The following is a 27,736-nucleotide window of genomic DNA, read 5'->3' on the forward strand; positions in this document are numbered from 1 at the left end:
ATGCCGAACTTGTCTGCCGAATCAATGCATGTCACAAATTTGGTCATAGCCAGGTCATTGATGGACGTCGATAAGGATATGGACGAGGCTGAATTTCCATCCAAATCTATAAATGCTGGATCAGATGTCGCATTTTTACCCTCTCCAATGGCCCTCTCTTGGCAATGTCTCATGCTTGACCAAGCCCAAATTGCTGTAGCTAATTCAGATGGAATGAATACCTGTAGGCACTGCTCCGTTCCTGATGCAAATTTGCCTGCAAATGAACAAGATGAAAATTACTTCAGCCCCACTGATCTGAATTCTGGAGACTTGCCTCCTTCTCCAATATCCAACATAGATGCTGCAAAAGATTACTCATTTGAAATGGAGTGTGTTTCACAAACACTATTATGTGTCTCTCCTCTCTCTCTCTCACACTCACACACACACACACACACACACTATATTATGGCGAGACTAAGCAGAGGGTTGGAGCAAACTTATCCGAGCACTATTATGGCGGAACTAAGCAAAGGGTTGGAGCACGTGTGAGCAATAGGTAGAGGTCGGCTACGTAGGTTGAGCTGGTAGCCAGAGGCATCAGATGACCTTAACAAGGACGGTCGTCACTCACTCGTCTCTCTCTCTCTCTCTCTCTCTCTCTCTCTCTCTCTCTCTCTCTCTCTCTCTCTCTCTCTCTCTCTCTCTCTCTCTCTCTCTCTCTCTCTCTCTCTCTCAAAACACAACTTTCTCAAAGAGCGCATGCCGACGCGCGCTCTTTTCAACAGTTGAGTTTTTAGAGAGAGAGAGAGAGAGAGAGAGAGAGAGAGAGAGGGAGGAGGAGGAGGACAGTGGACGAGGCTAGCAGCGGTGATGGCGGTTAGCGCCAGCATGGAGCAGGGCGCGGAAAATAGCATGCTCTCTACTCCGCACGATCGGTCTCTTCTCTCCGAGAAGCGGGTGGAGTTGAAGCGCCTCTGTATGGACCGCCTCGCGTCTCCATAATGCCACTGCCGATGTCGCCGCTTTTGACAACGGCGGCCGTCACTCACTCATCTCTCTCTCTCTCTCTCTCTAAAAACTCAAATGCTGCAAAGAGTAGGCGTCGGCGCCGGCTCTTTGCAGCAGTTGAGTTTTTAGAGAGAGAGAGAGAGAGAGAGAGAGAGAGAGAGAGAGAGAGAGAGAGAGAGAGAGAGAGAGAGAGAGAGAGAGAGAGAGAGAGAGAAGCTGTCTCCGAAGAGGAAGAGAACACCGACACCAACAACAACCCTTCGAAGAAGCGCAAATGACCTTAGGTAGCCACTTCCTTCTACTCAACAAGCTATGTAATTGCCCGCAGGCTCTACTATGTCTGGTTTATCTTTTTTTGTATGGCAGATGAGCTTTTTTCTTGAACACATTGTCTCTCACACCGAATGGTACCATGCCCTTGTACTCCGAGATGCATGCATGTGAGCTTCTGAGTGCTCTCAACACGTTTTTTAGGGAAATGAATGGACTCATGTTGATGGACAGATTAAGTGCTGGAAACCAGCGCATGGCTTTCGAGCCAAATGATCTTTTTGTAGAAGTACGCATTTTGCACGCTACTTGATTCAGGAAAAATAGCATCTTTGAGGATGTCCTGGATGATTCTATTTGTTTGACACAAATGGTCTTAATGGAAAAGTTGTTTCATCTAGTCAAAAAGAGAGAGAGAGAGAGAGAGAGAGAGATAGATAGATAGATAGATAGTTCTATTATCGTCCTGGGAGGTCAAATATGACCTATGGGACCAAATGAACATGTCACGTGGTGTGAGTGGAGTTCATAAGTGACTCTCGATGCTCAAAAATGGCTGAAATGAGCGTCGCAATAGAGAGTCCACATCGTGGTTGGGAGAGGAAGGTATGTAGGGAGAGCTCATGGCTGAATATATGGGGAAAAGAGGACCTAATGTGGTCAAAAGCTGAGCACTCAAGTAGTGTGTGGTACTCACTCTCTCGCACTTGACAAGGGCATAAGGTGCAAAGTCGATGACACTCCTCGCCAGTGCCCCAACGTCCTGTCTCGCAGCGTAGAGAATGGGAGCTAAGACGAATGGAGGCAATGGTGCGGATCGCACTCAACGGGATGGGCTCAAGGATGTAGGAATGGGTTCGGTTACCTCGTTCCGAGAAGAAGAGAGATTTGTAGTTTGGGGCAACGTGTGTGGTGTAATGGCTGAAGTGAGAACCTCCGGATTTCTCCCAAGCCATGATACATTGGCGTTGTAAGAAGGCCTCATTAACTTGGGAGTCGATCGACGCATCCTTGACCAAGTGACATGCATCCCATCTTCCAAACCATTTCTTGATATCAAGCATCCACCCCGAACTTAGTATTTTGCTCTTGCATGTCTTTTGAACCTTTTGACTTGCTTCATATGCGATTCTAGGAAGTCGATGCAAAGGGCTACGTTGTGTCTTACGCATGTACTCCACAACCCTTTCCATGCCCAAGACCTCAATGGGAAGCGATCCGGACTCAAGAAGTAAGAGCATGTAGGGTGTTTGTGTCTTGACTTGGAGAAAGTTGGTGAGAAAACGCTTTTGGACATTCTCAAACTCTTTCCAAGTAGACTTCCCGATGCTTCCACCCCACACCTCCACTCCATAAAGAAGCACCGGTGTCACCAATGTGTCAAAGAGGTACTTTTTGAGAGCCCAACACTTGATCTCTCCTGCATTGCACATGTTCTCAAATGCATAATAAGCCCTCTTTCCGGCTTCCAAGCGACGCATTGCACAATCCTTCCATTTATGATTGGATGGAACCTCAAGGCCAAGGTACTTGAAGTGATCTACCACTTCAAGTTTCTCATTGTTGTATACAATGCATGGATTTTCGTCATTGAGGGTCTTTACAAGCATAACCTTGGTTTTGGATCCATTCACGATCAGCCCGCTATGTAGGCAAAAGCGTTCCAAGACACTCATAAGCTTTTGTGCATCTTCTAAGGTATGTGCCAAGAGCACTACATCATCGGCATAAAGCAAAAGCATGATCACCGCATTTCCAATCTTAACCTCTTCTATGCCTTCTTGCTGCATAAAATCAAGAACCATGTATTCCAATTCATCAATGAGTAGCCCAAAGAGGGTTGGGGAAAGTGGGCATCCTTGTTTGACACCAATAGTGCTTGCAAAAAATTCTGAAATTCCGTCTCCCATACGTAATCGACATATCACTTTTTGGTAGATGCGAAAGACTGCATGCATAAATTCTCTTGGCACTTGAAGGCTTTGCATACGTCTCCAAAGATTTCCTCGCGGTACCATGTCAAAAGCTTTCTTGAAATCCACAAAGCAACAATACAACTTTTTTCCTTTCAATCGAGACGCTTCCATAAGAACTCGAAGAGTGACAAGGTGATCAATAGTGCTATGATGCTTTCGAAAACCTGCTTGGCCAAGCGCACGTTTGCCATTCTTTTCAGCCCATTCACTTATCTTCATCTCCATGATACATCCAAATAACTTTGCCATCAAAGAACCAACCATTATAGTGCGATAGTTGTTCACATTGTTTACATCTCCTCCTTTGTGCAAAGGTTTGATCCAATTTGCACTCCAATCATGAGGCATGCCATACTGAAGTGCAAGGTTAAACATATCGCATATCCAATATCGTGTTTTCTTGCTTGTCCATTTAATCATTTCAGCCTTGACACCTTGAAGGTCACCTGCCTTGCGAGTAGCAAGTTTCTCAAGCGCGCGGCATACATCTTCAATGGTAAAGAAGGGAGACATAAATGGAAGGGAGCTACAACCCTCCATCTTATCAACATTGGGTTGCTCATAGAGGTTCTTACAATGCATATACATATCCTCAAGAGTCAAGTCACCAAAGCTCTCAACGCGCTTGCCTTTTAGATTTTGCCAAAACTTGCCACATGCATGTGCTTTCTCTTGTGCTAAAAGAAGTTGTTTTTCGACTTCCCACCTTCTCCTCTTCTTTTGAACAAGTGCTTTGTATGTGTGTGAACATTCCAAGTAAACTTCCTTGTCTTTGATTGCATCCAATCTTAGCAAGTGTTTTCGGGCTTGACTACATTCCATGTCAAACCATTTCTTCTTGGTGCTACCCTTCTTAGACCTTTTGCAAGACATGTGTTTCACCGAAAAGCATTCCTTCGCACAAGAGAAAATTACTTCTTTGAAAACTTTCCACTTGCATTCTAATGTTGGGCTCCCTTGATGCTCTATCATGCTTAACATTTGGTCCACCATATCAGCATATATAAGTGCTCGTTTGAAGTCTAGACGTAGGTACAAATGATTCACATCATGATTGGAGGCTACATGCTCGGGCCGTTTACCACACTTGAGGTCAATACATAACATCCTATGATCCGATTCCGGATTCCATTCACCAAGTGTAAAGCTTTGTATACATTCTAGAGTGGCTTCTGAGAACAACATATAGTCAATCACGCTAGCACCATTGTGCTTTCTACATGTAAAGTCATTGGTGCCTTGCCATAGAGATACACCATTTGCAATGAGCATTCCGGTACTATTGCACATATGTAGAAGTGACTTTCCATAGTGATCCACTTCTTTTGCATCATTAGAACTTCGATTATACATGTATGAGTCATCCACTCTTCTTGATACATGCGGCATGTCGACTTGTTGTGTGTCGTGTTGTAACATATTTGTGCGAGCATTCATGTCTCCAAAAACAATGACTTCACCTTGATCTTTGTAATGAGCAATGTCTTCCTCTAGTTCAACAAAGGGCTGATCTCTATCCATATTCAAGCGAGCATAAAAGTTGGAGTCATAGTGAGGAATGTTGCAGCCGGCCACAAACATGACTTGACCATTTGGTGGGTTGATTTTCAGCCATAAGTAGCGTTTATACTTATCTTCTTTGACAATGGAAACATCTTTCAAACCCTTTTTGGTCATACATGCTACGCCTCCTTGGCCTCTTCGTTGCTTTGCATTTTTGGCCCACATCAAAGAATGTACATCGTATTTGTCAAATCCAAGAATTCGTTGCGCATCATGCTCCCATGTTTCGACAAGAAGTATCACATCGGAGTCATTGGTAAGCTCATCAATGCCAATTCCCGCATTCCATGGATACCCGTTACAATTCCAAAAGCTTATTCGCAAGCGTGAGTTGGTCTCATAGATCATGTGTCCCTATTTTTTGGGTGGACTTGCATCCTCCTCAAGTGACTTTTCTTCTTGAGATGATACCTTAACCTTCTTGCTTCTTTCCTCGTATGCTTTGCGACGTACATTTTGTTGCATAAGAGTGCGATCCTCATATACATTACAACCCGTTCCTTTGAGGTAGATCCAACCATTGTCAAGGATGATCTTTCTCTTTACCTCATCAGCCATGGTACATACAATAGGTCTTTCTCCCGAGCGAGGGACTCCTTGTTTTCCAACTCGATGTGCACCATAAGCCATGATTCCTGACATGCCAAAGTGTGTAGCAAAAAACTCTTCAATAGCAACCGCAAGAGATTGGGGTGTTTCCATGCTTTCCTCCTTGATTCCACGAATGACGATGTTCTTTGAGCGTTTTTGTCGTTCTTGCAATTCTTGAGTGTCCACATTCTCTACATTCTTTGCTTGGACAACGGCTTGCGTGATAGGAGATGTAGAAACCACATTATCCTTACATATATCAGCCCATGATTTGGATGCATTTCTCATCTCACATACATCATGTCGTATTGTATCTATCGTTTCCTCTTTCAATACATGATCACTCTCAACTTTGCTCAAGCGCTCTTTCACTACATTCATGTCCACAAGAGAGCGTTTACATTCTTGAACTTCATTCTCAAGATGCATCAAGCGTGTTGTTTGCATTTCAAGAACCTTCTTGAGGTGCTCATTCTCCACAACGAGAACTCTTAAAGTACCATTCTCCATTGCAAGTGCGCGCAACTCTTCACCTTGCTTGTTGACGGTTTCTTGTAACGAGATCAAGTAAGCCATGATCATTGCTTCCGTTGTTGTAGACGATGTGGTTGGATTAGCATCCAAATTCCTTGGAGATTTTGCATCATTCTCCATGGCGAGTGTGGCTTTTCCACCCTTGCGAGTTTTGTCTGACATTGCCTTCAAGTCGGCAACAAAAACGCAAAGTTTTGACAGTTTTTTCAGTTCTGAGATGCTGTTACAGCAAAGCCTTCCATTACACAGAAAAATTATGTCTTTACATCAATGCGTAGAGGGCTTCGTGCTCTTCGATTGAGGCTATAGATCACCTAAATCGGAGTTCGGATGAGCAAGTTATGGTCAAAAGAGTGAACTGCTGCCTACTAGGTCAAAAAACGGCTGTGAGAGAGAGAGAGAGAGAGAGAGAGAGAGAGAGAGAGAGAGAGAGAGAGAGAGAGAGTTCTTGGTTCAAGACTAGGCCGGAGGCCGCCATGATGACTTGGTTGAAGAAGAACAGGAAGAAGAGGGGTCATGTCAGTGCAGGCCATTGAAGAATTGGCAAGCTACACAAAAAGCATGCCGGAGGTCATGGTAATGCAGGAGGTATGCACCACCATCGCATTCTGTTTGACAAATATCACCCTGGGTACTTCGATCTACTTCCACAAGACAATGAACAAGTGCCACTGTCCCATTAATGTGAATATGGATCTTCTGCTCTGGAAGGAAAGGGGCCCTTGCTGGAAGTCACACAGTTCAGGTACTTCAAGGTGCTAGGTAATTAAGGGCGATGCTCCCCCACTCCTCTGGTCGTTAAAGCCAAGTTCTTCTCTAAGCTTGTAGAGAAGAAGGTCAAAGAGTTTGTGGTGCCGTCCTTCTCACTGCTTGAGGTCAGATCTTCCCTTCTATTAACGTGTAGGCAGATGACGAGGCTTTTTTTTCTTCTCAATAAATGATTTTTGTATGAGGACTTTCAGAGATGGGTTTTGATGTATTAGCTATGATTGAATGTAGCCAAATTTCCCTTTATTAAAATAAAAAGAAGAGAGAGAGAGAGAGAGAGAGAGAGAGAGAGAGAGAGATCTCCACGAGGAAGAGGAAACAGAAGCAGTTGCGGCATAAGCAATCATGACGGTAAGTTCCGCAATGGTGGATGTAACAAGCACGGAAGAGGTAACACCAACCCCATCATGTGCTCCAATTGTGGGCAACGTGTGCCCAAGGACAAGGTTTTCAAGCGGTTTGGTGTAGGGAACATTGTTGAATAAGTTGTTGTGCAAGATGTGCAGGATGCTTGCGTTTATGATGGGTACACACTTCCCAAGGTTTATGCAAAAATGTAGTACTGTGCTTCATGCACCATTCACTCTCAAGTTTTCCATGTGAGATCCCGCACAACAAGAAGAGTATGTTCGAGAGGCACCACATAGGTTTAGACGCAAGAAGGATATGGAGAACCACGATCAGCATACCAATGTTCCTGCTGCTAGAAAAGAGAGAGGTGTCTAGTTAGTGCATAAGTCAGGAGAGGAAGAAGGCTCATGAATTACAGACACACCCAAACTCTTCATCTTTGTTCTCTTCGAAAGATGGGTCGAGGTGATTGTGAAGGCATTGCATAAGAGGTGATTAATGCCAAGCTGTTGCATGCAAGTGGTGATTATAGTTCATGTCGACAATACCTTATGATCTTCTTTAGCTCTCCCACCCTTGGTCACAAAGCTCTCGTGATTGGGGCCTCCTCTTTTGCAACTCACCGGTGAAAACTCAAAAACACTCCGTAGTCCATGAAAACTATTTTTTTCAAATATGTGATGTGAATGATATTTTCCTTCTCCTCTTCGTTTCTCAAGTGTCATGATTATACGTTGAAGATCTTTTTTGCGATCTAGACAAAATGGAGTCACTCACCCAAAAACATTTCTCCCCAATTTCAATAAGGTACAATCTAGCACCAAAGATTGCAAATACAAGTTGTTCATATTGGCTCCAACCTACCAATAGGATCTACCAAATCTACTTCTATAAATTCCCTATAAGCACTTGCCATAATATCATGTATTGAGAAAACCTCCTCCCCCTCCACAACATTTCACGCATGCACGCACGCGCGCACACACACACACACTTACTTGTCCAAGCATCTACCATGGTTTGAATATTAATAACCACAAGCCGTGATTGGAGGAGGGAGCATAACCTTGGATAATCAAGGAGTTAATATAAGGGTGGATGAATAAAGTCTTTATTCAGAATACTCTAGGCGTTTAGAGCCAATCATGGATAGATTGTAATATGTAATTTGATGCTAATTTTTTCTGTTATGATTTAAGTTCTATGTATCTTGTGGGATTTTCCTCTCTTTTATGATTGCTCAGATCGAAAGGTTTGCTTGGGGTTTGGAATTCCTCATCCTGCAACCAAACATGGCTAGGCACATAACCATTTATGGATGACAATGTGGCCACACTAGTAATAGTCTGATGGTCCCTCCAGAGTAATGTGGTATACTACATGCAATGCCTTCACAAAGCAGCCTACACATGGAACTCAAGCAAGAAAAGGATATCATTCAGGTTCAAGAGATACCTATGCATTATGATGGACATGTGGAATTTGAGTTACCATCTTTTAATCTATTTGTGCAAGAAATTATGACAATTGCAACATGTGAATTTACCATGGAGAATAAGTTTGCACAAAATGGTTTTGGAATACGCTCTGGAAGATGGTTCAGAAGCAAGTATATGACTGTGTATCAATGTGTTTGTGAACACATTAAAGGAAGAGTATGGCTCTTTTGTTTGAGACTATTTTAATGTGTGTGAACACATTCAAGGAAAAGTATGGCTCTTTTGTTTGAGAATATTTGAGATGCAACATGGTTATTTTACTACACTATACTCTATAGAGTAACTACTGAGATCTTGACCTAATATTTTTCATTGCTTATGCTCGCTCGGTTTCTTGTCCACTTGGAAGTACTCGCTCGAGGATTGGGATTCCTCGCACGCGTGGACCTCTCCCTCTCTGTCTATTTCTCTCTCTCTCTCTCTCTCTCTCTCTTTCTCTCTCTCTCTCTCTCTCTCTCTCTCTCTCTCTCTCTCTCTCTCCTACTCTCTTGTTCAGAATATGGATGATGGAGAATCCCTTCCTCTCGCTATGGTTCCAGCTCATACCTCCTCACAAGCAGCAATGGAGCTTCTTGAACTCAACAATGCAGCACAAATGGATTTCAGTTCTATATTACAATCAGGAGGTTTTGTACGACTTCATTCATTTCAAACTACTGTAGACTGTTCCAGGATGGTGTACGACGGATTTTATGATGAGGCACATGGAATAGACACCATTCATACGCAGGTGCACTCCAAGAGAAAGGCTTGTCTAAATGAGGATGAAATTATTGCAGTGAGGAAGTATGAAGCACATGCTAAACGTGAGTACAGAAAGCGATGTCGTGCAAGAAAGCAAGTACAACCAAGCGTCAACATTGGAGCGGAAGATTGTCATAGGGAGGACGTCGATGTACACACAAAGGAAGACAAGAAGCAACATACTATTCAAAATATTGTTCAGCACATTGTGAGACAGTTGCATAGTTACGGGAAAGAAGATAAGAATGCAATTCTTCAAGGTGTTTTCGATGATGATAGAATCTTGCCATTCTGTGAATATTTGTATCTTCCTGCAAATGGCCTTATTTCTGCACTCAAGGTCTCCTTACAGGAATTAAATATTCCAAAATCAGCTGACGAGAAGTTTTTAAAACGAAGCACATTGAGCATGCTGGTGAATGGATTACTACATGATAATGGAAGCCAAGGTAGAGGTGTTACTCTTCATAAACTGGCAAAGCTATTAAATGTTCATCCAAGGAATTTATATTCAGCTTTGGGTAGACTTGACAGCGATCCTATGTCAAGTACACTGAGGTTCGACTTATGCAAAAGGAAGTCTGGAAATGCTGGGTCCTTATCGAAGGAATTGAAGCAGACAATTATTACATTTTGGATAGAGCACAATAGGGTGTCTCCAAACAAGAAAGATATTTGTCGAAACGATTGGGCAGAAAACATTATAAAGAGCATCCCATACACTTACTTGATGAATCTCAGGTAAACATGTCTCATTCTTACAATGAATAACTCTCAAGTGAAACATCTCACTCTTATGAATAGCTACCCATTGGGTGTTATGGAATTGTGTACATCCTACTATATGTGATATGTAGCCAAGTAATGTGTCAAGATAGTCCATTGTCTCTACCTACGCTATTATGTGTGCTATATTGCACAAGTGTAGCCCAATGTCCCTGTCTATGCTATAAGTGTGCCATGTAAAAGGACTCTATTGTAGTAAGATAGCAACATGTCTGCTATACAGTAAAAGTGTGTGTAAGAATAGCACAATGTTCTTGTCTATGATATGATGTGTGGTATGTAAAAGATCTATCTTACATATTGATAGCACTATGTGTGCCATATAGAGTTAGTGTATGTAATAAGAGGCCAATGTCCCTATCTATGCTATTATGTCATAGTATTTCTTGCAGTATGAGTGCTATATAGCATAACTATGTGTAATAATAGCCCGATGGTCCTGTCTATGCTGTTATGTGTGCCATGTAGCAGGACTCTATCAAAGTATGACAACTTCATGTCTGCTATATAGCAGACATGTGTGTATAATAGCACAATATAACTATCTATGGTATTATGTGTGCTATCAGATTTTATAATATTATGAGAGCACTATGTGTGCTACATAGCAAATGTTAGTGTAATAGTAGCACGGTATCCATGTCTATTCTATTATGTGTTCAATGCAGAGTGTGATATGTGTAATAATAGCACAATATCTCTGTCTATGCTCTTTTGTTTGTTATGTAGAAGAACTGTGTTATAATATGAGAGCACTATGTGTGCTATATAGAAGACGTGTGTGATGTGTGTGTAATAACAGCTAAAAATCCCTATCTATGCTATTATGTGTTATATAACAAAATTGAGCATGTAATGAAAGCTGAGTTATCTGTCTATGCTATTATGTGTGCTATATAGCATAGCTATATGTATTTATACCAATGCATCTGTAGCTATGCTATTATGTGTGATATATAGCAAAATGTAATTCTAATGCATTTTTTTTTCAAGCAGACAGAGTATTTCTTGAAGTTTAAAGATAGCCACCCACATGTGACAATTGGGCAAAGGTCCTTTGAGAAGCTGAAGCCTTGGTTCGTGCAAAAGTTGAAAGATCAAAATACTTGCTGTTGTGTTTATCATATCAAACTGATGTATCTCAAAGATGCATTTAATTTTATGCGCTCATCTACTTTTGGTTTTCATGGGAGGTCATGTACATGTAAATGCAATGTTTGCAAATCAGATGGGGTGAATGCAGAATGTCTTGTTGTTGAGCACTCGTTTTCAGGGATCATGAAGTTGTGGGAATCATGCGTATGTACAAAGGCTCAGGGGGTTCCATAAACACACCTTCTTGATGGACCAATGAAAAAATTGTGGTGTGGAAAAGCTCAGCCTTTGTCCACGAGAACTTGTAGAGATGACAAAGACAGTTCCACTGCAAGTCTTCAAGGACATTAAAGTTCAAACTAAGCATGGTCTAAGTAAGAGAAAGATGGTGTCACTCAAATAGGTGGCTTTAAGTGAGCTGACAGGGAGGATAAAAGACGACATCAGAATCTTCATCAAGCACAATTTCCCTTTTTCCCTTAAAGATGGCAGGCACATCAATACAGAGAATGTTTGAAGGTGTTTCCTTCAGATACCATTATATCTGTAGTAGACTTTTCTGAAAATTACTCTTTCAAAGAGCAAAATGAAGTACAATCCATGCATTGGCATACAGATCAATGCACCATCCTTGTTCACATAATGTACATGCGTGACAACGAAGATGACAGTATTATCAAGCATATGCGTTTCTACATCTCCGATGATAGGCAACATGATACGCTTTTTGTCCATCATTGTTTTCTTCTTTGTGATCAGTGGCTTAAAGACCAGGGGCTGAATTTCAAGAAGCATTGGGTGTGGTCAGATGGTGCAGCCTCGCAATTCAAGGCTGCAAGGCCATTTTACTTTATTGCTAGATATTACCAACTAACAGGTACAAAGATGACATGGAATTTTTTTTGCTCTGGCCATGGCAAGGGGGAGCATGATGGCGCTGGTGTTGTGATAAAGAGAGCCCTTACACATGAACAACTCAAGAGTAATGGAGTTGTTCTTAGGCAAGCTGCAGACGTGGTTGCATTTTTTACGAGAACATCATTCAATCATTAAGTTTAGAGAACTTTCAACAGGTTAGTTTTTTGTATAGTAATCGCAAGTACATTCAGTGCGCAAAATGTAGTATACATGATTCCATAACCACAATCAACCTTCCCTACATACTTCTCGTTGACTTCTATAGTGGATGATGACACGAGCATACACTATGTATGAAGGATTTTCAAACTCGTTCATCTTTGCATAAGCATTAGGGCTGGGTGAGACTGTCCACTTGACTAACCAAGGGAACAATGTGCTAACCAGGTAAATTGGGGACTGACAAATATCCGTTGGTTCAAATGAATGAGGACAGAGCCAAGTCCCGGGAGGGTTGAGCAAACACTTGTAGAGTGTGTCATCCACCACCAGTGTATTATCAGAGCTGAACTTAGGATGGTGCTTCCAAAAGTCTTTCAAACACTTGAAAATATATGGGCTTTGCGTTATCTCTACATGGAGGGATCCCAGGAACTTCATTTAGATTGAAGCTCGCCTCTCTACACCCCTCTTGACCGATAATATCGACGAAATGTTGTTTGTTCATCCTAGGAAAGCATGCACTCAAAGCAAGTGCTTGATTGTCCTAGGTCATACAGCTCCATAGTGCAACTTGTGCTCTTTGCAGTAGTGCATGCAAAAAGATTGATGCATTGGGCCTGACCACATATTCAAATTGCATCTTTCCTATAGCATTTGGCCCAGTGACTACCTGATACCTTGATCTTGCCCAATCAAGAATACTGCTTCTCGCTATTCCTTTGTAGAAGGAGACCTTATACCTCCTTATGAGAAGCCCATTCACATCCAGTATGATGCATAAATTTTCCCTTCTCTTCTTGTCCTCAGAATATGCAGGAGGTAGTGCAACAATCTGTACTGGCATTACCACAAGACACTGCCTCTCTTGCTTCTCATATTCATGTCCATTTTTTGCCTCTTTATCAGCATTCTTTGTACCTGCCTCATTTGTATCTGTAGCAGCCGCTCAACTCATAGGGAGCTCTAGACTTTTACCTTTGGTATTCCCAATAGTGGGATTTATACAAGACTCAGTTGTATCATGTGCAACTACCTCTTTCGTGTCCACAGCAGCCATGAAATGTTCTACCATTGCCTCTCCCCATTGAGCTACTCTGTCAGTGGGCACCTCTGTGCCTTTCCCTGCCTCATGGTTTTTCTCTATACATGCCTCAATTGTATTATGTGTATTTGCCTCTTTCATGTCCGTAGCAGCCACGAGAACTTCTCCCATTGCCTCTCCCGATTGAACTGCTCTGTCGTATGCCTCAGCTGTGTCGGCAGAAGCTGCGACACCACCGTTACCCACTGCTGAGCCTATTCCAGGTACTCTCTTAGTGAGGTCCTCCTCACCCAAGCCTCCCATATCTTCAACAGCAGCATCTGTACCCTTTGCCTCCTCTGCATCAACAATGTCATCAGCTGCATCACTTGGGCAGACCACCTCGGCTTGGGCTGTGACATCACTTGCACCCACTACCTCACGTGTTCCAGCTTCTCTCTCAATGAGGACCTCCTCACCCATGCCTCTGGTATCCTCAATAGTGACATCTGTACCCATAGGCACAACTACATCAAGAAGGGCATCCATGACAGCATGAACAATAATTTTTGTTCCACCATCATTAACATTGCCATCAACAACAACATCTGTGCTAGCATCAACTTCCATAGCATCCACAATGTCATTTGTGCAGGCATCAACTACTGTAGCATTAACAATGGCATCTATGCAGGCATCAACTATGGTAGCATCATCAATGGCATCTATGCCAGATTCAATAGTGGCATCTGTACCCATATCCACAAATGCATCAAGAAGGGCATCTATGATAGCATGAACAATAATTTCAGTTCCACCATCATGAACATTTCCATCAGCAGCAGCATATGTGCTAGCATCAACTTCCATAACATCCACAATGTCATTTGTGCAGGCATCAACTACCGTAGCATCAACAATGGCATCTGTGCAGGCATCAGCTGTGGTAGCATCATCAATGGAATCTGTGTCAGATTCAACAGGGGCATCTATATCCATAGCCAAAACTGCATCAAGAAAGGCATCTATGATAGCATGAAGAATACTTTCTATTCTACCACCATTAACATTGCCATAGCAACAGAATCTGTGCGAGCATCAACTTCCATAGCATCCACAATGTCATTTTTGCAGGCATCAACTAGCGTAGCATCAGCAATGGCATCTATGCAAGCATCAACTACCATGGCATCATCAATGGCATCTGTGCCAGATTCAACTGTGGTGGGGGTGGGTAATGTACCCTTTTCAAGTTTAGCACGATCAACATATGTATGCACATCATCATGCACAACCTGCACATCAACTGCATTAGGCACATTTGGAACAAATCCAGCAGTACTAGTAGGTGTGTAGGGATCAACTGTATCAAAAGACTCTTTTTTTTTTCCTATAACCCCCCTGGAAGCTGTAGCACCCCCTCTTGGATTCTTCACAGAATAAGACTGAGCCAGTGAACCTACAGACCCCTCAACCGTATCAAAAGACACTTTTTTTTTTGCCTGTAACCCCCCTGGAAGCAAGAGCACCCCTTCTTGGATTCTTCACAAGATAAGACTGAGCCAGTGAACATACAGACCCCTCATCTAGAAACCCTGAAGAGCTGGTGCGTCTTATGCAAGTTCCTCTTTTTTCAGCTTCTTGATTATCTACGACAAGGGAAAGTAGAAACATATTACTAAACATGTACATAAAATAAATCAAATAGTTTGCAACTACTCGATGCAAAGAATTAAGAGACATGTCACTAAAAAATTCCAACACTTGATTCATCAATGAGCATGGATACAATAGGGGTGCAATAGATTGCACATGCCTTCTAAAGACATCTTCTAATTGCATGAAGTTAAAACAAAAACACACTCAGCTCTTTGCATTTGGTTTCTTTCTCTTCCTAAATGAATCAAGAGGTATATCCATTGTGGGACTTCCACCTAAGTTCTTGGGAGTCTATTTCTTGCGATTTGGTGTTGGCTTCTTCCCCGTTGGAGGGGGTGTTGCTTTCACCGCATCTGTAACTGGCTCATCTGATGCTTCATCTCTAGTGTCCACACTTGGTGATGCTTTGGCACTCAACAGAGAACGCAACAGCCTTCTTGAAGCTAGTTGTTGCCTAGGTGATTTGACTGTAGAAGACTTTTCCATCAAGATGTCTTCAACTACTCCACGTACTGCATCCCCTACGGCAGACTCCGCTTCAAGGGCTAGCTGCATCCCTCAGGTAGACTCCGCTTCAAGGCCTGACTGCATCCCTGAGGTAATCAGGCCATTCTTCCTTGTGGAACATCGTCTTGTTGGAGCAATCATGCGATGATTGTTCTACAATGCAAGCTATTTACAAAGTCTCACTTGGAGTATCCCAAAATACACACATAAATACTGATTTTGGTACCTACCAGTGGCCTGTGTAGAGACTCTCTCTGTTTTTGTCCTCAATGATTCTTGTATACAGGTCTCTGCTGCGATGTCTGTAGCTGCAAATGGTTTCATTAAATGCAAGAGTTTAAACAACCAATGGAAAGTGGGCCTGCAATATAGTAGTAGTAAATAATTGACACAGTGACTACTTGCACTTGATTCTTTCATCTCACTCTTCACCTTCAGACCAATCATATGCTTAGCTCTAGGGGGAATAGACATGGTGCAATCTAGTGCAATAGCCATAGTCCCTACATACATGCGCAAATCATAGCATATGGTACACATGGGTGCAAGGCAGGGAGAATACATCCAAGATTCTGGCATCGAACGGGAATCCACATCCTACACAATGGTAGAGCCCATTAAGTGCCACTTCGCTAATGCTCTGCTTAAAATCCACAGGAGGAAAAGGCTTCATCAAACTGGCTCCCACGTTATGTGAAGTCCTCTCCATGGTAACACAAAATTTAAAGTGCTCTGATTCCTGTGCTATGTTGGTCTCTACTTCTGCAAGTAGTGCGTATGAAACAAAGAAGACAACACATCTAATTTAAGTCTCAATAACCCAACATAAGCAGATTGTTGAAAAGAATATGCAGCGTGAATCTTATCCCTTGATTTGCAATACCACATTAAAGACAAGCACTTACTCTATATGCTATAAACACAAGCTTGATGTGGTAAATGATATGCACTGTGCTATATAGCACATAGCACGGTCCAAGTATAATGTGCTATAAGTTCTACATAGAGTATGCACTGTAGATCATAGCAGAGAACTTTTTAAAATACCAGATATAGCCCAAACATTTTCTCTATATGCTATATAGCACAAGCTTGTTGGGTATATGATATGTAGTGGGCTATATGAGACATAGCACATAGCATATAGCATATAGCACAAATATTGTGTTATGTAGCACATAGCAAAAATAGAGATTGTGCTATATAGCACAATTCACTATTCCACACACTCCAGGGCTATATTGTGAACATATAACACACAAAATATGCTATTTAGCACATAGCACATAAAAAGATTGTGTTATGTCACACATATCAATATTTAACACACACTTCAAGGCTATATTGTAAGCATATAGCATACAGGTATGCTATATAGCACATATTACACATGTCCATTGTGCTATGTATCACATAGCACATATCCACACAGAGCACATAGCATAGAATCACACACATTCCAAATAGATGAGGGTACTATTGTGAACATGCTGCACCTAGATTGAACTATAAAGCACATAGCACATAACCACACATAGCATATAACCACCCACTCCATGAAGATGATGGCTATGTTGTGACCATATAGCACATAGCATATAACCACCCACTCCATGAAGATGATGGCTATGTTGTGACCATATAGCACATAGCAGAAATAGAATATGCTCATACAGTATATAACCATACAATCCATAGCACTCTAACCACATAACCACATGGAAGTGAACCACATACTCCAAAACAAAGTGAAGCACATGTAGGAGGGTATGCACCTTTGCTTTAGCCACATTGGCTTCCAATTCAGCAACGTTCACTCTAGTAGTACTCGAGAATTGTCCAATCAAATCAATCAGGCATTGTCGAGCTACAGGGTCTTGCACGCAATCAATCTCCGTTTGCAACTTTATGGCCAAATTGTTTGAGCTTTGAGCACCATCAGCCCTATGCAATTCTCTGACTTGATCCTCTACCTACTTCTTTACACCCTCAAGACTTGACTTATAGTCTTGCAGTCTGCCCTCTGCAATATTCTTCATTTCTGCAAGTGCCCTGCTATCCTCCTTTGCCAATTGTACCAGGCATCCTCCTGTAAGCACACTTGACAATGGTACATACGTACCTTCTGTTTTCAATGATGATCTGGTAGAGGCAGCAGTGGTTTTGGAACCTCTCCCTCTACCACTCATTTGCTCTTCCCAACTCTTGATCTTGTTTTGCAAGTTGTGTCTTTATTCTGAGGCTCTCATTGCCCTCTCTGGAAAGATAGCCCAAGAAATTTGATGTTTCCCAGATTCACTGCAGTTTTCCAATGCAAAGGCCTTTGCAAATTGAGTCCCTACTTCATACATGAAGGGACCCTCCTGGTAGACATCCCAGTGTCTCCACAAAAGCTTTTGTAAGAACTGCGACCGAGCATGGTATGCCCGGAACAAGCTTTGGGCATATAAAGACAGCTTCCCAGTCCTCCTCAGAGATGTTATTGTTTCCTGTCAAGCTACGTGGATAAACTCCCTCCAATGGCAATCCACACTCCCTATGAAATTCCTCGGCAAGACGACAAAACTTCGTATGCAGAGGTGGTTCGATGTTCCTAACTAGACTGCTGCTTGCTTGAATCGGATGCTTTGAGGAAGGTGCCATGATGCAGTCTCAAGTGATATACCTGCACATCATCCAATGAACTCATGAGACGTGGTGTGCCCTCACTTATCATCCTTGCCAAAAAGAAACAAGAACTTCATGGGCCTAGTCTTGTAAGCAGTGCATTCAAGGTGATGTGCTATGGGATTTTCCCCAAGATTGCATGCAGATTGTGGACTAGCAAATTACCTCGGGAGTCCATGTCCTCTCATGCAGCCAGGAGCAGCAGCATTAGGTTTTGCTCGCCTCTTGTTGCAAATGAGCAAGGTGTGGCACTCATGTAGCTCCAAATGCAGCTTAATGTAGCTAAATGATCCCAGGTGGGGCGCGCGTGCTCAAGTAGTAGATAGTGTACATGTTCAATGGGAGAGACATACCTCGAAGAGAAGAGGGCGGTTACTGCAATTGTCCTTGAAGCAGCTAAGCTTGCACAGTAGAAGCTCTAAGCACAGTAGACCTTGAGCATGCGAGAGAGAGAGAGAGAGGGGGGGGGGGGGGGGGGGGGGTCGGGGGGGAGATGCACGGTGTTTGAAACTGCCAACTACTCATGAAACAAAGTGGGTGTGTGAAGACTGAAGTTTTATAACATTTTTTCGAATATAAATTTAGACGTCGGAAATATGGCACCAGTGACCACACCCCCAATGTCATGTTATTCTATTTAATTATATTACATATATAGCTTTCCACCTATTCATTCTTTCACCAAGAGAGAGAGAGAGAGAGAGAGAGAGAGAGAGAGAGAGAGAGAGAGAGAGAGAGAGAGAGAGCACATGCATAAACAAAAAATGCATACACACACATTCATAAACAAAGAATGCATACACACACATTGAGAGAGGAAAAGAGAGAGAGAGAGAGAGAAAGAGAGAGAGAGAGAGAGAGAGAGAGAGAGAGAGAGAGGGATAAAACAAAGAGAGAGAGAGATTAGGTTAAGATTTCAATTAGATTAAGTTAGATTACAATTAGATTTATGTTTATGCTGAGTTTAAGATTAGGTTAGATTTAAAATTAGGAAAGTATTAAAGATTAGCTAGCTATGTTAGATTTAAGTTAGATTACATTTACGTTTAGGATTTAAGATTGGATTAGATTTAGGTTTATGTTTAGTTTAATATTAAATTAGATTTAGATTTAAGATTAAGACAAGATTTAAAATTAACTAGATTAAATTTAGACTTAAGTTAGATTACATTTAGGTTTAGGTTATATTTAAGATTAGATTAGATTTAGGTTTATTTTGAGTTTAAGATTAGATTAGATTTATGTTCGATGGACTAGCTTTTGTTAGATTTAGGTTTATTTTGAGTTTAAGATTAGATCTAGATTTATGTTCGATGGACTAGCTTTTTTTAGATTTAGGTTTAATTTTAGTGAATTTCAATGAAGGCACGCTTTGCCCAAAGAGCAAACACTAGTTACCAAAAATTATGTATATTCCCATCAAAATCTGACACCTATTGAGTGGCATAAAATGGTAACCACCTTTTTGCAACATTTGTCAGCCTACTCAACGTCCTCTTCCTCATATGTGTATATATTTTTCTACGCTATTAAGTTATCTAGAGTAAATTCCCCCTCTTCGTTTAACCTTTGTGGCGACACATACATTATACTCTTCCCAAAAAATGTCACCGTAGTCATATATTTATATTACCACCCTTTTCTTTTTTGCTTTGTAAATAGAATAAGCATACAATAACCAACTATATACCCCCAAACTTTCTTACCTCTTGTGAATTAGTAGTAGAAAAATAATACATCCATCTTCCATCCCATATAGATAAATTCCCATGGAAATCAACTCTCCACTTGTCTTTACCAAAGATTATGGTCCCTCTCTACAAGTCTTCTATGCCCCCTACATAGGTGGCCCAATATCTCTTAAGAATATACATATAGTTTCTCTCCTTTCAAAAAGACTCCAATTGTATATTCTTTTCACAAGAAAATAATATTGGGCCCTCCTCTATTTGTTTAAGCATCATAGCCTTTTGAAAAAGTATGACTCCCCTTGGATGCATACAAGCAAAGGGCCCATACAAGAAGACTTGGAAGCAAAAGGTTCCCTAGCCTAGTGTGGACCTCCCAAACCGAATTCCTTGGTGCATGGGCGTGAAGAATAGTCCAAATGCATATCAAACATGTTGAGAAGGTCAATTTTGCCTTTTGAAGCATGTAATTCCGAGCTACAGGTAAAAAGTTATGGTCAAAATAGTGTAAATCTGTCAGATTCGCAGCAAAAGGGAACTGTAAATCAAGTAAATCAAGAGGGTGAGATCTTATTTTTCCCCTACTCATCTTCTAGAAAAGCAATGAGTGTTTAAGGTCACTTGCATGTGATGGGACCAACCTAAATATGCTTTCTAAATGCCAAGACCGAGAAGTTGAGATACCCCGCAGGAGCCACCCATAGGGCCTCATGGTGGGGCCCACCTACATTATGCACCCCTATGGAGCCTTCACGGTCTAAAATGATATTTTTGGTCAATAAATAGTCCCTTTTATGTCCAATATTCAATGAGTGGTCAAAGGACACTTAATTAGGTCTAATCACTTACTCTAATTAAGTGTAGCATAATCCCACTCCTACACAACTATAAATAGCCCCCCTTGGAGAGACTCAAGGACACACCTATATTTTCAACTTCATGTTTTTTCTTGATCAATAGTAGAGAAAACCCCAACCCTCCCTCTTTCACATCCTCCCTCCTAACCCTCCTCTTTGGAGGAAGTGTAACTCTATTCTCCACTCTTTCCATTCTACCATCTCTTACTCCATCAACCCAATAAATCATTTGTAGCACCTCAATAACTTGTAAATACATCATGATCTCTCTCATGGTTATGTTAATGATCATGAAATCATCTTCAAAACTTCAAGTGTCGCAATTCGCGATGGTTAGCCAACGTCTGTCCTCCCCTTAAAGGGTGTGCGAGAAATCAAGTAAGTGTTCTATTCTCAATTCACTACAAGAGGCTATTCATATTAGCGACGCTCACATAGCGATGCTCAAAAAAAAAAAATCCCGGCGTCGCTATGAGCGTCGCAAATTTACAAAGAAATTTGCGACGCTCATAGCGACGCCGGCTGGGCTAAAAAAATAACCGAGCGCGCCCAAAAACTCAGATCTCAGATCTGAGTTTTTCGGCGCCCTCAAGCAAGGAGCAGGTAATGCTCTCCCTCACTCTCTCTCTCTCTCTCTCTCTCTCTCTCTCTCTTTTTCTTCTCCACACACACACACACACACACACACGAGGAGAGGAAGGAGAGCCAGGTATGCTCCTTCGCTCTCCTCATTCTCATGTTCCCTTCCCCTCTTTCTCTCTCCCTCTCTCTCTCTCACACACACACACATACACACACACACACATAGTGTTTTTGAGAGAGAGAGAGAGAGAGAGAGAGAGAGAGAGAGAGAGAGTACAAACAAAAACAAAAACACACACACACATACATAAACAAAGAATGCACACACACATTGAGAGAGAAAAAGAGAGAGAGAGCATGCATAAACAAAAAACGCACGCATTGAGAGAGGAAAAGAGAGAGAGAATATGCATAAACAAAAAACGCACACATTGAGAGAGGAAAAGAGAGAGAAAACATGCATACGATCCAAAAAAACGCACACACATTGAGAGAGTAAGAGAGAGAAACTAATTTAACGTCGTAGGAAACTAATTAAAATTAAAAGACCTAAAGATCTAGCTGACGAGGAGTTGAACTCAAGACCTATTATTCAAGAGGGAAATGGCATAATCAATCTATCATACTTGGCATGGGTGATAGAAAGGTTATACCATTTATCTCTTTTTATTGGCACACACATCCACACACGCGCACACACACAACAAGAAGAGAGTTATAACGTCGTAGGAAACTATCTTAAAAGACGTTAAAGATTAGGTTATATGTAGACTTACATTAAATTAGATTTAGGTTTATTTTTAACTAGATTTACGTTTATTTACGCTAGATTTAGATTTACGTTATATTAGATTAGATTTAGGTCTCCATATGCGATGCCTACATGAAGCGGGTGAAGAAAGCCCTCAATGGAATATAGGGTATTGCTGCCTTCACTCATGGTGGGCTCCGTCGATCCAAAAGTACTGGTGAAATGTCTTCAGAAGATAGGGAAGAAGGTGGATCTTCAGGGCAGCAAGAGTCACTACATCCCTGACACAATGACCATCTAGACAACCTCTAGTCATTCAACAGCAACTTCAAAGTTAGTAACAAGAGCAAGAACGGTCTAAAGGGCCAATTATTGTCATCAGATGTGGATGGAGATGAGGCAGCGTCACCGCCGGAAGTTAACTCTCACATCTTTAGTGATGAGAATGCCAACTCTTGCCGAGTTATGTGAAAAATTATGTGTTAAATCAGTTTTAAGGTTCTTATAATCCCTGTTAGTTTAGTTCTTTGTTTTTAATATAACATAATTTACGTTAGATTTAGATTTATGTTATATTAGATTAGACTTAGGTTTATTTAGGTTTACCCACACACACACACACACACACAAGAAGAAGAGAGTTTTAACGTCATAGGAAACTATCCCAAAAGACGTTAAAGATTAGGTTAGATGTCGACTTACGTTAAATTAGATTTAGGTTTATTTTTAGTTAGATTTACATTTATTTAGATTTACGCTTATTTACGTTAGATCGAGTCCATGCAAGAATTACTTACGGTTTAGGGTTTAGAGTTAGACGAACAGTGAAAAGATCTACTGTGAAAAGATGTTAAGATGCTGTGAAGTGCTACAGCTAGAGAAGAGGCAAAGGGGTTTTGTCCACTACATGCAGTATCATGTAGACGTGGGTGTGTAGATTTCTTGTACCCACAAATATAGGTATTGACCAATAAAGACGAGATTATAACCCGGTGGTTCTGATCTCCGTGCACCTCTAGACCGAGGTGTGCGGGGATTGGACATGACTAGAGAATGTGAGGTAAAGAGAGAGAGAGAGAGAGAGAGAGAGAGAGAGAGAGAGAGAGAGAGAGAGAGAGAGAGAGAGAGAGAGAGAGAGAGAGAGAGAGAGAGAGAGAGAGAGAGAGAGAGAGAGATAAGACGAAGAATGCCAATAGAATATTAAATTTGTTGTCCAGGTTATAAGTTTTTTATCCTCATTATGAGTAGCGACGAGGATGTGGGACCGTCCAACCGAAACACCTATCTCTCAACGAGGGTCTTATGTCCTTGTAATCAATGCAAGCATGCTGTGCGACGGACAAGACATGTTTCTTTGCAGCACGTTCGCGAATTTGGCGAGTTCGATCCATCTATTACAGATCGAGTTGTTGCCAATTATAACTCGTCGGACTCTGACGCTGGCCAACAAGCAGCAATCTTGCAACCCAATAGACGTGTTCACAGGCGCTTTGGTCAAGCAGCATATGTGAGGCCACAAGATGTAGCCTCTGACAGCTCAGGGGATGATCATGCAGAGCACATTCCCAACGAGGCAATGTTTGAGCCCGAGATTGATGAAATGATCGAGACGATCATGGATTCAGAAAGGCTTATCTATGATGATATGAAAAGTGAAGCCGATACGCCATTGTATAATGGAGCACGTATGTCTAGATTGAAAGCACTCCTGGTTCTTCTCAACATGCAGGAAAAGTTTGGATGGAGTGACACTAGCGTCACAGCGCTTTTCAGGTGATCTATTACAATTAGTTTACTTTAATAAAACTCTAAATGTATAATGATCTGATATATTTTTACACGACTGTATCATATTTTTATGTTGTGTAGATTGCTGAAAGAGCACATACTACCAGCTGACAATGTGATGCCAGATTCCCGAGATGAAGCAAGAAAGATTTTGCGAAACTTGGGGATGGATTACAATTCTATCCACGCTTGTCCTAATGACTGCATTCTTTTCAGAGGGGAATACATAGACATGGAGAAGTGTCCAAAATGTGATTCCGAAAGATATCGAGTAGATCTCCATGGGACAAAAATTCCACAAAAGGTTTTGCGACATTTCCCTCTGCTTCCTCGCATCAAGCATTTCTTCGAATGTAAGTCCATGGCCGCCCTAGCATCATGGCATGAGGAGAATAAATCTTCGGATGGTGTGCTACGAATTCCTGCAGATTGCGTAGCGTGGAAACATATAGATGGAACATGGTCGGATTTTGCCAGGGAAGCTCGAAATTTGCGCTTAGGCCTGGCTATGGATGGCGTAAATCCATTTGGTCAAAGATCAACATCTTACAGTGTATGGCCCGTTGTCATCGTCAACTACAACATTCCCCCGTGGTTGACTACGAAGAAGGGGCACCTATGGCTAAGCTTGATTGTACCAGGGCGATATAAAGTGGGGAATATGGATGTGTATCTTCGTCCACTATTGGAAGAGCTACAACAATTGTGGATTGGCATAGAGGTGGTGGATATGAGCCGACACACAGGACGACGGAATCTTTTGATCAGAGGCATTCTAATGTGGACCATGCATGACTATCCCGGGCTAACAGAATGCTCAGGTGATCTATTGACACTCCTCACTCAGACACTGTAAATCTTGTTTTTTCCCATAGTTGATCTATTATCATGTGTATACATGCAGGGCTTCAAACAAGCGGATACAGAGCATGTGTCACATGTGGACCTAGACTGAATGCACGTAGGGCACCCTCACTGAAGAAGCAAATCTACGAAGGTCATCAAGCGTATCTTCCAGAGAATCATGTGTTACGCAACGGCTTTTTGGGAAGAGAGCCACCAAGGATGTCTGCACAAGCATGGTTAGAGCAGAAGGAGATGTGCGATGACGGATTGCCTCCAGGGATGAAGAGACTATCTCTATGTACAAGTTACCATACTGGCCCCGACTCATGATCAATCACTTGCTCGATCCAATGCACATATTCAAGAATGTGGGTAATCTACTATGGGACCATCTGACCGGCAAGAAAGATGCTTTGGGAGCCAGAGCTGACCTTAGAAATGTGGATCGTATGGAGAAATATTGGCCGCAAACAGCGTCTGATGGATCGATAAAACTCCCTAAAGCACCATGGATTTTCACAGGAGCCCAAGAACGCAAAGTAAAAGAGACCATTTGATCTTTGCGGACCCCCACTGGCGTAATGCACTCGCTCCGAACGTGTTTTACTAAAGAAGGAAAGCTTACCGGTTTGAAGTCACACGATTGGCATAAAATGTGTCAGGTACGTTCATAGTGGACTTTAATATCATTGCTGCACATACTTTACAGTTTATTTTACCGGTTGCCATTGAGGGATGTTTGTCTCTCTACATCCGTAACACAATTTACAAACTTGCAAAGCTGGTGCAATGGATCTCACAAAAGGAGATCAACGTAGACTCCATACCATTCGCCAAACTAAATGCTGCGGAGCTTGTGTGCATGTTTGAGAAACATTTTCCTACTATAATGCTAACCATTCAGGTGCATCTTCTTGTTCACATAGTTGATGAGGTGGAAATAGCTGCCACAGTTCATTCTAGATGGATGTTCTTCTTAGAGCGTTTCATGAAAACGCTTAAGGGATATGTGCGTCAAAAGGCACGTCTGGAGGGTAGCATGGCAGAAGGTTGGTTGGTATCAGAGTCCCTAGTGTACATTGGAGAGTGGCTAGACGGATTTGATAATTCTCGGGACACGCTATGGCGAACCATAGATGATGAGCGCATATCTGGGATTGTCATGTGCAATCTCGGTGTTGAGAAGAAGATGACGAAATATCTAGAGGCTAAAATCAACCGATTTTGCATGCTTCACAATCCACTGATGCAAAAGTGGATTTCACAATATGAGGATGCAAAGCAAGAGCGACAAAGGGCACGAATCGAGTGGAGACGGGGAAGACGACCACCGATGCACTATCGAGCGGTTCTGGAGAGCCTACCAACCTTCATGAGCTTAAGATGGTTGCACAACCAATTGAAAAGCGCACAACAATGCAGTGACGAAGTGACCGAAGAAGAGTGGGAGTACTCTCGGGGTTGCGCGACCAAGGTAAGTTTGCAATGTACGACTAGCAAGTGACTTTATTTATAAACGTTTGAACGGCCACTCATAATCTTTGTTCGTTGTAGTATAAGTCATACAAAGCAGCATGGTGTAAAGGTCGACATTTTAGGGTGGAACGAATCGACAAAAAGCGTTTTACTCAAGATTGTGGAATCATGGCAAAATTTGAATAGTCTAGTCGACGACGTTCCTCTGATGCAGATCCTGTGGTGGCGAAACTCACTTACTTCGGCACGCTGCAAGAGATTTTGAGGATCGATTACAGAGGATTTTTTGTCGACTTGTTCGACGTGCAATGGTTCAAGATAATCATGGAGGGTCGCAACGCTACTGTGCGTAGAGGAGTCTTTGTCACCACAGCAGAGACAGTGGTACGTGGAGCGTCATCGCTCTGGCGCATCATCGCGCGTTCCTACTCCATTCCCATCTCCCTCTCTTTCAGAGCATTCAGCGCGCTCCGAAGCTTTGGCGTCGACGAGACGAGCTTCACACTCGTCTAGACACCGGCGCTCTAGTGGTGGCGGTGGCGGTTGTTGTGGGGATTCCGCCACCGATGCCTCCACACCGCCTCGTGTTCGACGAGGCTCTTTACCCTCCCCGTCTTTGCCCGCCCCCACACCATCCACAGCAACGCCATCTACGCCAGGTTTTGCACGGTTGACTGTTCCTAGAAGCTACACACCTCTACCTACTCCGCCAGGAGCCACCCCACTTGACACTCCTCGCTTCGGGGCCCAGACGCCGGTGGAGACACCTGACGTCCGTACCCCCATCGACACGCCGCTAGAGACCCCTGCCGGGACACCCAGGTTCACGCGTCACCAGCCAGAGGGCTTGCCTTACTCCGTCGACATCAGCGGTGGCATCATCATGGATGATGACGGTAAGAAGGTGATCTCGCGCATGCGTGGTCTTTGCTCTCAGCTGTTTAGACACTACATACTAAACAAATGGAGTGAAGTACCAAGTGATTTAAAAAACAGAGTCATCAGCATACTTCATGATGAGTTTCCCATTCCAACACGGGATCAGCGCTTCAATGAAGACCTGATGAAGATTCGAATGCACGAATACTGCAAACACAAGCGTTCCGAAGTGCAAAAAGCAATCAAGAATGGGTGGAACAGGCCAGATTGGTTGGCCAAAGAAGATTGGAAGAATGCGAAGAAAGCAGCGCACGAGAATCCCGACAAGTGGAAGCAACAAAAGGATGCAGCCAGAGCGCGAGTAGAGGCAGGGAGCTCGCACCACTTGGAGAGCGGTGGATGGGCATCATTTGAGGCCGATTTTGTAAGTGTTTTCACATTGCTCTTTATGTTCGATAGTTTAGGGTTTATGAGTTTTTTAATTCTAACATAATGAAATCTTTGTATGTTTTGACAGTGGTCGATGACAGGACGTGATCCCACACCGTACGAGCGCGAGTACGCAGGCAGGAAGGGCTTAAACGCCCTGATGGACATTCTCAGTTCTCGCGGCGGCATGGTTAGTATTAGGGTTTACTCTTTTTTATTTTTTGTATTGTTTTATAAATGTCGTTATATGTTTATACTTACTGAAAGCTGTCTTATTGTCTTTTTTTGCAGAAGCCGACAGATACGCCGCTTGGACGCGATGAGACGTTTGACTAG

The 27,736-nt window shown here is 42.4% G+C and overlaps 1 protein-coding gene across 1 annotated transcript; it reads left to right on the plus strand.

The window, feature by feature from the left end:
* Positions 1-27,736, plus strand: LOC147464578 (uncharacterized). The gene is made up of 4 exons (XM_086511116.1): positions 1-371; positions 27,089-27,395; positions 27,489-27,590; positions 27,692-27,736. Exons 1-4 carry the CDS (start codon positions 1-3, stop codon positions 27,734-27,736), a joined length of 825 nt encoding a protein of 274 aa, XP_086367242.1.

This window comes from Adiantum capillus-veneris, chromosome 1 (genome assembly GCF_014529385.1).
Source record: "Adiantum capillus-veneris isolate H3 chromosome 1, ASM1452938v2, whole genome shotgun sequence".
NCBI lineage: Eukaryota > Viridiplantae > Streptophyta > Polypodiopsida > Polypodiales > Pteridaceae > Adiantum > Adiantum capillus-veneris.